At 46.8% G+C, this 11,194-nt stretch overlaps 1 protein-coding gene across 1 annotated transcript in view; it reads left to right on the top strand.

Moving 5' to 3' along the window:
• Nucleotides 1–2,897: 2,897 nt before the first annotated feature.
• The window catches only part of LOC127340270 (uncharacterized), a 32,351-nt gene continuing 24,054 nt past the window's right edge, over nucleotides 2,898–11,194 (top strand). Inside the window, exon 1 of the mRNA XM_051366041.1 lies at nucleotides 2,898–3,456. Coding sequence (XP_051222001.1) covers nucleotides 2,898–3,456 — 559 coding nt within the window. The remainder of the gene's footprint in view (nucleotides 3,457–11,194) is intronic.

Raw genomic sequence — 11,194 nt, 5'->3', positions numbered from 1 at the left:
CGAACTACTCACGAGACATCATATGGAACATGATCAGAGGTGGTATGATGATGAATAACAATCTGAACATAAACTTGGTTCAATGGTTTCACTCAATAGCATCAACAACAAGTAGAGATCGATACCGGGAGAGTTTCCCCTATCAAACAATCAAGATCAAACCCAAATTGCTACGGCGGTGACGGTGTCCAGCGGTGATGACGGCGGTGATGATGGTGGAGATGATGATGATGGTGATGGCGATGATGTCCAGCTCGATGATGGTGACGATGGCGTCGATTTCCCCCTCCCGGAGGGAATTTCCGGCCAGTTCCTGCCCGCCGGAGAGCTCTTTTCTCTCTGGTGTTCTCCGCCCCGCAGAGGCGGCTGTAACTCTTCACGAGGTACCCCTTCTGGCTTAGGTCTTCGGGACGAAGGGTTTGGCGAAGAAAAGGAGGCGAAAAGGGTCGTGGGCCCCCCACACCACAGGCCGGCGCGGCCAGGGCCTGGGCCGCGCCGCCCTAGGGTGTGGGCCCACCCTGGCTGCTCCTGGCTCCTCCTTCTGGCTTCCTTCGTCATCTTGAAAAATAGGATTTTTGGTATAATTTCCTTCCAGAGTTGATCTTCCGAAATATTGCGTTCTGACGGTGCTTTTTCCAGCAGAATCCTGGCTCCGGTGTTCGATCCTCCAATAACGATGAAACATGCAAAATAGATGAAATAACATAAGTAATGTGTCCCAATATGAAATATATCAATGAATAACAGCAAATTATGATATAAAATAGTGATGCAAATTGGACGTATCAGTGCACTTCTTCAGCCCGCCGCCGCCGTACGTCCGGACTCGTACTGGCCACCTGCCCCTGGCTCCCCCGCGCCTCCCTCCCGCGCCTGACACTACCAACCTGGATGACGTCGATGCCCGCAGCGCGGTGGGCCTGGCGCACGAGGCTCTGCTCGCACTCCTCGACAGCGTGGCATCATCCCCGACTCGTGCCAGCTCTCCGCCCTCCTCCCTCTAATCGCTCACCATCTCCTGGTGCAGTGGCGTGGGGTCTTCTGGGGATTCCGGCTCGCTCGGGTCTGGGCCGCCCCTGTCGGCCACCAGGCGCCACAGCGTCGTGATCATGGAGCTGGAGGAGGTGCTTCCGATGCCGGTGGTGATCACGGAGCTCGTGCCCGTGCCCGCCAGCAACACGGCGCCCCCCCCCCCCCAGTGGTCAAACGCAGCCCACGCCTGGCGCTTAAGGAGCCCCAGCTCTACGAACCCATTGAGGCTCGTGCCATGAAGCTCCGTGGCCTGCGTGACGCGCTCGGCGGCTGCACCGCTGCTCTCCAGAAGCAGGTCAAGAAGCACTCGACGCTGTCGGCTTATGCTAAACCCCTCCGCAAGCGTGTTGTTGCCGCCATTGCGGCCTCTGTCTGCGCTTCCTCAAGGCCGGTGCAAGCTGGGTCCGATGTGTAGACGTGCTCCGCGCTCTGTCCGCCTGGGCCGCGGCTGGCTTGGCCCGCGGCGTGGCGTCCTCAAGAAGATGACCATGTCGTTGTATCCCTTCTCTCACCCGGTTTTTCCTTTTTTTTCGTGTTTTTCCTCCCTTTGTAATCCCTGTAACTCGTGTAATCTCTCTGGTGCTGCTCATTCCTATGATTAGTGCCTTTCGTGATGTTAGGATCGAATCGTGGAACACGCAAGGCCTCGGTTGTGTTAAAAAACGACCCATTGTCCGTGACGCGATCTGCTCCTCTGCTCCCCACGTTATCTGTATCCAGGAAACTAAGCTGCGAGCGATCGACCGCTTCGTCTTAGCCTCCTTCCTCCCGTCGCATCTCTCGGGTTATGACACGGTGGATGCGATTGGGAGCTCCGGCGGCATTCTCACCGCCTGGGATCCTCAGTTCCTCTCGCTGGACTCATCCCGCAGAGACCACTTCTCTCTTTCTACTGTCCTTTCGTCCTCCCTTACTGATAGGGCAAAGGCGATCTTTCGATGAGATGGGGATAAATTGATTTGTTGGTGGAGTTCGTGCTTGACGATCTGACTACACGTGCAAAGCTCGTGCGCCAATGCAATCGCTAGGACAATCTCCGGGAGTTACTGATCTTGCGGGAGCACGATCAGCCTGACCAGCAAGGGTCTTAATTCCTACCTGAAATCGAGAACAAGTAAGAACTAAAGATGCAATCAGAATATTGCGGATATAGATGAAAGCTTGATTGATAATGGTGGGATTCCGAATAGTCGGTCTTGTTCTGGGCGTTGGCCTCAAAAGAAGAACACGTAGTTGCAGCAATTGGCTAACTTTTAATCTAATCAAAATCCGAGTTCTAATGACGACTAGAGAGGGATATATATGGGGGAAGTCAAGGGATTTTCGTCCAACCAGCTAGGGTTGGCCAAAAACACCCCTAAATGGGCCTTCCTCCACTTATATGGCCTCTTAAAATCCCCTAAAATACCTAATCCGAAAATACATGGGCCTGGCCCATTAAATAAGGTGACGCAGCACCATAAATAACTCTTTGGACGAATTTTATGATGGAGTAACTTGTATAATTCCTCCAATCATCATTGCTTCACTATGGTGGCTTCAATGTTCTGAAATCCTCGCTTGCAACGCCATCCTGAATCCTTGCAGGTATGCTGCCATCTCCATGCACGTTCCTAATCCAATGCTTGGCGTCCATGCTAGATCCATTCCTAAATAATATAAATACATTTGATTTAGGCAGCATCATATTCTCATATATATCAGGAAGGATTCCTAGTAACGAATGTACCTGAGATGTGGTTGTAGGAGTATTGGTTGTATCTATCATAGAGATGTCCTCATCATCCTCCCCTACTTGAATTGAAGTCGTCCTCGACGTAGTCTCATCTTTTTCACCAAAATATGCCTTCAAATCGGAGGTAATCATGTCCTCATCACTTACGGCGCTCACTTTCGTTGTGACGAATGTTTACGCGCCGGCGGATCACTCCCTCACGCCGCTCTTCCTGGAAGAATTGGAGAGCCTCGGCCCTCCCTTCAAAGATCTTCCATGGATGATTGTTGGAGATTTCAACCTCCTCCGCTGCCCCACTGACAAAAACAATCCCAATTTCGACCTCTCCCTCGCCAACGCTTTCAACGACTCCATCCGCTCGCTGGCTCTTTTCGAGCTGCCCCTGCTCGATCGTTTGTACACTTGGTCGAACAAACGTGAGACGCCCACCCTCGCCCGCCTCGACCGAGCCCTTTTCAATCAAGCTTGGAATCTGGCTCTTCCCAACTCCTCCCTCTCCTCCCTCCCCCGTCCCACCTCCGACCATGTTCCCCTCCTGGTCACTGCCTCCACAAAAAACCCCCGGGCGGCTTGTTTTCGATTCAAGAACTCTTGGCTGAAAACCCCCTTTTCCTCCCCTCTACTCTTCCTGCCTAGGACAGTCCTCCGGCCCTCGCTGACGCTGCTGGTGATCTCGCTGCCCGCCTTAAGTCTTTCCGCAACGCTGCCAAGGTCTGGAAACGCACCCACCACTTCAACCCTAAATTCCAAAATAATTGCTCTTTTTGTAGGATAACGTTGCATAGAAAACAAAAAATTTCCTACCGCGAACACGCAATCCAAGCCAAGATGCAATCTAGAAGACGGTAGCAACGAGGGGATTATCGAGTCTCACCCTTGAAGAGATTCCAAAGCCTACAAGATGAGGCTCTTGTTGCTGCGGTAGACGTTCACTTGCCGCTTGCAAAAGCGCGTAGAAGATCTTGATCACCGGCGCCACGAACGGGCAGCACCTCCGTACTCGGTCACACGTTCGGTTGTTGATGAAGACGACATCCACCTCCCGTTCCAGCGGGCAGCAGAAGTAGTAGCTCCTCTTGAATCCGACAGCACGACGTCGTGGTGTCGGTGGCGGTGGAGAACTCCGGTGGAGCTTCGCTAAGCGTGCGGGAGCTTATGGAGGAGAGGGGGGTGGCTAGGGTTTGGGAGGGGGTGGCCGGCCACTCAAGGGGGGAGGCCAGGTTGTGGTCTTAGGGTGGCCGGCCCCCTCCCCTTGGCCCCTCATTATATAGGTGGAAGCCCCAAGTGTTGGACTACAAGTCTCCGAATAAGACCCGAACCCAAAACCTTCTATGTGATAGGGAAACCTACCCAAGGTGGGAATCCCACTTGGGGTGGGATTCCCCCCTTCCATGTGGGGGGGAGGGGGGTGGCCGGCCCCCATAGGGGGAGTCCACTTGGGACTCCTCCCCACTAGGGTTGGCCGGCCATGGAGGTGGAGTCCCTCCGGGACTCCACCTTCCTTGGTGGTTTCTTCCGGACTTTTCTAGAACCTTCTAGAACCTTCCATAGAACCTTCCGGATCATTTTAATTCACATAAAATGACATCCTATATATGAATCTTATTCTCCGGACCATTCCGGAACTCCTAGTGATGTCCGGGATCTCATCCGGGACTCCGAACAAATATTCGAACTCCATTCCATATACAAGTTCTACCATTTCAACATCCAACTTTAAGTGTGTCACCCTACGGTTCGTGAACTATGCGGACATGGTTGAGTACTCACTCCGACCAATAACCAATAGCGGGATCTGGAGATCCATAATGGCTCCCACATATTCAACGATGACTTTAGTGATTGAATGAACCATTCACATACGATACCAATTCCCTTTGTCACGCGATATTTTACTTGTCCGAGGTTTGATCTTCGGTATCACTCTATACCTTGTTCAACCTCGTCTCCTGACAAGTACTCTTTACTCGTACCGTGGTATGTGGTCTCTTATGAACTTATTCATATGCTTGCAAGACATTAGAGGACATTCCACCGAGAGGGCCCAGAGTATATCTATCCGTCATCGGGATGGACAAATCCCACTGTTGATCCATATGCCTCAACTCATACTTTCCGGATACTTAATCCCACCTTTATAACCACCCATTTACGCAGTGGCGTTTGGTGTAATCAAAGTACCTTTCCGATATAAGTGATTTACATGATCCCATGGTCATAAGGACTAGGTAACTATGTATCGAAAGCTTATAGCAAATAACTTAATGACGAGATCTTATGCTACGCTTAATTGGGTGTGTCCATTACATCATTCATACAATGATATAACCTTGTTATTAATAACATCCAGTGTTCATGATTATGAAACTAATCATCCATTAATTAACAAGCTAGTTAAGAGGCATACTAGGGACTCTTTGTTTGTCTACATATCACACATGTACTAATGTTTCGGTTAATACAATTATAGCATGACATATAAACATTTATCATAAACATAAAGATATAAATAATAACCACTTTATTATTGCCTCTAGGGCATATCTCCTTCAGTCTCCCACTTGCACTAGAGTCAATAATCTAGATTACATTGTAATATACCTAACACCCATGGCTTTCTGGTGTTGGTCATGCTTTGCCCTAGGGAGAGCTTTAGTCAACGGATCTGCTACATTCAGATCAGTGTGTACTTTGCAAATCTTTACTTCTCCATCTTCGATGTACTCGCGAATTGAGTGGTAACGCAGCTTGATATGCTTCAGCCTCTTGTGTGACCTTGGCTCTTGTGCATTGGCGATGGCACCCATGTTATCACAGTAAATGATTAATGGGTCCAATGCACTAGGAACCACACCGAGCTCTACAATGAACCTCTTCATCTATACCGCTTCTGATGAAGCCTCTGAAGCCGCTATGTACTCTGATTCTGTTGAAGACTTCGCTACCGTGCACTGCTTCGAGCTTGCCCAGCTTACTGCAGCACCATTCAATATAAACACGTACCCAGACTGTGACTTAGAGTCATCAGGATCAGTGTTCCAACTTGCATCGGTGTAACCACTTACAACGAGCTCTTGGTCACCTCCATAACAAAGAAACATATCCTTAGTTCTTTTCAAGTACTTCAGGATATTCTTGACCGCTGTCTAGTGTTCCATTACTGGATCACTTTGATATCTGCTAGTCAAACTAACAGCATGTGCTATATCCGGTCTAGTACATAGCATGGCATACATGATAGATCCTACTGCCGAGGCATAGGGGATATTACTCATCCTTTCTCTTTCTTACTGTAGTAGCCGGTCCTTGAGTCTTACTCAAGACCTTGCCTGGTAACATAGGTAAGAACCCTTTCTTACTTTCGTCCATTCTAAACTTCTTTAGAATCTTGTCCAGATATGTACTCTGTGATAGCCCTATTAGGCGTCTTGATCTATCTCTATAAATCTTGATGCCTAATATATACGATGCTTCACCAAGGTCTTTCATTGAAAAACTATTATTCAAATAACCTTTTACACTGCTTAATAGTTCTATATCATTCCCAATCAATAATATGTCATCTACATATAATATCAGGAATGCTACAGAGCTCCCACTCACTTTCTTGTAAATACAGGCCTCTCCATGACGCTGTATAAACCCGAAGTCTTTGATCACCTTATCAAAGCGTCGGTTCCAACTTCTTGATGCTTGCTTCTGTCCATAGATTGAACGCTGAAGTTTGCATACTTTGTCAGCATTTTTAGGATCGACAAAACCTTTGGGTTGTACCATATACAACTCTTCCTCAATGTCTCCATTAAGGAACGCCGTTTTGACATCCATCTGCCAAATCTCATAATCGAAAAATGCAGCTATTGCTAACAAAATCCTCACAGATTTTAGATTCGCTACAGGTGAGAAAGTCTCATCGTAGTCAACTCCTTGAATTTGTCGGAAACCCTTTGCGACAAGTCGAGCTTTATAGACAGTAATATTACCATCAGCATCTGTTTTTCTCTTGAAGATCCATTTATTCTCGACAGCCTTTCGGCTATCAGGTAAGTCTACCAAAGTCCATACTTTGTTATCATACATGGATCCCATTTCGGATTTCATGGCTTCTTGCCATTTGTTGGAATCTGGGCTCATCATCGCTTCTTCATACGTCGCAGGGTCCTCATCATTGTTATCCACAATCATTACATTTAGACAAGGATCATAGCAATCAGGAGTGGCACGCTCCCTTGTCAATCTGCGAGGTTCGATGAGTTTCCTCGTTCGAAGTTTCATGATCATTATCATTAGCTTCCTCTGTTGCCGGTGTAGGCGGTGCAGGTACAACTTCGATCTTTGCGCTACTCTGATCAATGAGTATAGATTCATCAATCTCATCGAGTTCTACTTTTCTTCCAGTCACTTCTTTAGTGAGAAATTCTTTCTCAAGAAAGGTTCCGTTCTTAGCAACAAAGATTTTGCCTTCGGATTTGTGATAGAAAGTGTACCCTATAGTTTCCTTAGGGTATCCTATGAAGACGCATTTCTCCGCTTTGGGTTCTAGCTTGTCCGGTTGTAACTTCTTTACATAGGCTTCGCAACCCCAAACTTTCAGGAACGACAGCTTAGGTTTCTTATTAAACCATAATTCATACGGTGTCGTTTCTACGGATTTTGATGGTGCTCTATTTAAAGTGAATGCGGCTGTCTCTAATGCATAACTCCAAAAAGATAACGACAAATCAGTAAGAGACATCATAGAACGAACCATATCTAAGAGAGTTCGATTACGATGTTCGGACACACCGTTTCGTTGTGGTGTTCCCGGCGGTGTCAATTGTGAAAGTATTCTGCATTTCTTTAAATGCATGCCAAACTCATAACTCAGATATTCACCTCCACGATCAGATCGTAGAAATTTAATTTTCTTGTTATGTTGATTTTCTACTTCACTTTGGAATTCCTTAAACTTCTCGAAAGTTTCGGATTTATGTTTCATGAAATAGATATACCCATATCTACTCAGATCATCTGTGAAGGTTAGAACATAACGATAACCACCGCGCGATGCTACACTCATTGGTCCGCACACATCGGTATGTATGATTTCCAATAAGTCAGTAGCTCGCTCCATCATGCCAGAAAATGGAGTCTTAGTCATTTTGCCCATTAGACATGCTTCGCATCTATCAAGTGACTCAAAGTCAAGTGATTCAAGTAATCCATCGGTATGGAGTTTCTTCATGCGTTTCACTCCAATATGACCAAGACGACAGTGCCATATATAAGTAGAATTATCATTCAATTTAATTCGCTTAGCATCAATGTTATGTATATGCGTATCACTACTATCGAGATCTAACAGAAATAAGCCATTCTTTTCTGGTGCTCGACCATAAAAGATATTATTCATAAAAATAGAACAACCATTATTCTCAGACTTGAATGAATAACCGTCTTGCATTAAACAAGATCCAGATATAATGTTCATGCTCAACGCGGGTACAAAATAACAATTATTTAGGCTTAAAACTAATCCCGAAGGTAGATGTAGAGGACGTGTGCCGACAAATGATCACATCGACTTTGGATCCATTCCAACGCGCATCGTCACTTCATCTTTCAGTAGTCTTCGTTTATTCTTTATTTCCTGTTTCAAGTTACAAATATGAGCAACCGAACCAGAATCAAATACAAAGGTACTAGAACGAGAACAATTGAGATAAACATATAAAACATGTATATCAGATATACCTTCTTTCTTCTTCTTGACAAGGCCGCTCTTCAGATCAGCTAGATACTTGGAGCAATTACGCTTCCAGTGTCCCTTCTCCTTGCAGTAATAGCACTCAGCATCAGGCTTAGGGCCGTTCTTAGGTTTCACAGGAGGCGTGGCAGCTTTCTTGCCACCCTTCTTGAATTTTCCCTTAGACTTGCCCTGTTTCTTGAAACTGGTGGTCTTGTTGACCATCAACACTTGGTGCTCTTTCTTGATCTCAATCTCAGCAGCTTTTAGCATGCCAAAGAGTTCAGGTAACTCCTTGTTCATGTTCTGCATATTGTAGTTCATCACAAAGTTCTTGTAACTTGGTGGCAGTGATTGAAGGACACGATTAATCCCCAGTCTGTTAGGAATCACTATTCCCAAGTCACTGAGTTTCTTCGCATGCCCGGTCATGGCGAGCATGTGCTCACTAACGGAGCTGCCTTCTTCCATCATGCAGCCGAAGAATTGTTTCGATGCTTCATAGCATTCCACGGCCGCATGAGTGATGACCCACAAGTATAGGGGGTGTATCGTAGTATCTTCGATAAGTAAGAATGTCGATCCCAACGAGGAGCAGAAGGTGTTGACAAGCAGTTTCGATGAAGGATTCACTGTAAATGCTCACAGACAAGTATTCAGTGGGTTTTGGTGTAACAGTTGAATAAAGTACGAGTAAGTAAAGTGCGAGAGTAATAATTGCAGCGAGTGGCCCAATCCTTTTTAGCACAAAGGACAAGCCGGTTTGTTTACTTATAATGACCAAACGTTCTCGAGGACACACGGGATTTTAGTCTAGTGCTTTCGCTACATACGGCTAAATAATCTTCATTGTTATGATAAGTGCTGTGTGGGTGAACCTATGCTAATGTACCGCCCTTCCTAGGACTAATACATACTTGTGATTATACCCCTTGCAAGCATCCGCAACTACAAGAAAGTAATTAAGAATAAATCTAACCACAGCCTTAAACTCTGAGATCCTGCGATCCCTCCTGCATCGATATACCAACGGGGGTTTAGGTTTCTGTCACTCCGGCAACCCCGCAATTAGCAAACGAATACAAGATGCATTCCCCTAGGCCCATAAATGGTGAAGTGTCATGTAGTCGACGTTCACATGACACCACTAGAAGAATAACACCACAACTTAAATATCATACCATTGAATATTACTCAACCATAGTTCACTACTAACATTTAGACTTCACCCATGTCCTCAAGAACTAAACGAACTACTCACGAGACATCATATGGAACATGATCAGAGGTGATATGATGATGAATAACAATCTGAACATAAACTTGGTTCAATGGTTTCACTCAATAGCATCAACAACAAGTAGAGATCGATACCGGGAGAGTTTCCCCTATCAAACAATCAAGATCAAACCCAAATTGCTACGGCGGTGACGGTGTCCAGCGGTGGAGACGGCGGTGATGATGGTGGAGATGATGATGATGGTGATGGCGATGATGTCTGATACGTCCAAAACGTATCTACTTTCCCGAACACTTTTGCTATTGTTTTGCCTCTAATTTGTGTGTTTTGGATGCAACTAACACGGACTAACGCTGTTTTCAGCAGAATTGCTCTGGTGTCTCGTTTTTGTGCAGAAATCCAACTTTCGGGAAAAACCTCGGAATTTATGCAGAAGGCCCTATTTTCCCAGGAAACTAACGGAGCCAGAAGGGCAATTGAAGTGGAGGCCCGAGGGCCCCACACCATAGGGCGGCGCGGCCCTGGGGGGGCCCGCGCGGCCCTGTGGTGTGGCCCCCTCGGCCGGCCTCCGACGCCCTCCTGCGGACTATTTATCGGCCTCGACCTAAACGCACGGGGAGAAGTCGAAATCGCCGAAACCCTCCGAGAACGCCGCCACATCGCGAAACTCCGTCGCGGGAGCCGAGAAGTCTCCGTTACGGCACTCCGCCGGGACGGGGAATTGGAGGAGATCATCGCCGCCATCACCGCCAACGCCTCTACATCAACCAGCCATGTTTCCCCCATCCATGTGTGAGTAATTCCCCCGCTGTAGGCCGAAGGGGATGGTAGGGATTGGATGAGATTGGTCATGTAATAGCATAAGATTGTTAGGGCATAGTGCCTAGTGTCCGTAGTTGGTACTTTGATGATATTGTTGCAACTTGTTATGCTTAATGCTTGTCACTAGGGCCCGAGTGCCATGATCTCAGATCTGAACATGTTATTGTTTCATCATGATATTCATTGTTTATGGTCTTACCTATAAGTTGTATACACATGTCATTGTCCAGGAACCAATGGCCCCGAAGTGACAAGAATTGGGACAACCGGAGGGAATGGTAGCGATGTGAGGATCACATGTGTTCACGGAGTGTTAATGCTTTGCTCCGGTACTCTATTAAAAGGAGTACCTTAATATCCGATGAGTTTCCCTTGAGGCCCGGCTGCCACCGGCTGGTAGGACAAAAGATGTTGTGCAAGTTTCTCATTGCGAGCGCGCACGACTATATATGGAACACATGCCTATTGATTGCTTTGTACTTGGACACCGTTTTATTATTATCTGCAAATGCCCTGCTATGATTGTTACATGAGTTTCTCTCATCCATGCAACGCCCGTCATCCGTCCCCGTGCCTACGGTATTTTAATCCTGCTGTTTACTAAAATCACTACCGCTGTCTCTCTACATTACTGCTGCTG

Source organism: Lolium perenne, chromosome 3 (assembly GCF_019359855.2).
Source record: "Lolium perenne isolate Kyuss_39 chromosome 3, Kyuss_2.0, whole genome shotgun sequence".
NCBI lineage: Eukaryota > Viridiplantae > Streptophyta > Magnoliopsida > Poales > Poaceae > Lolium > Lolium perenne.
Note: the sequence above shows the minus strand (reverse complement) of the source record. Positions and strands in the feature narration are given on the sequence as shown.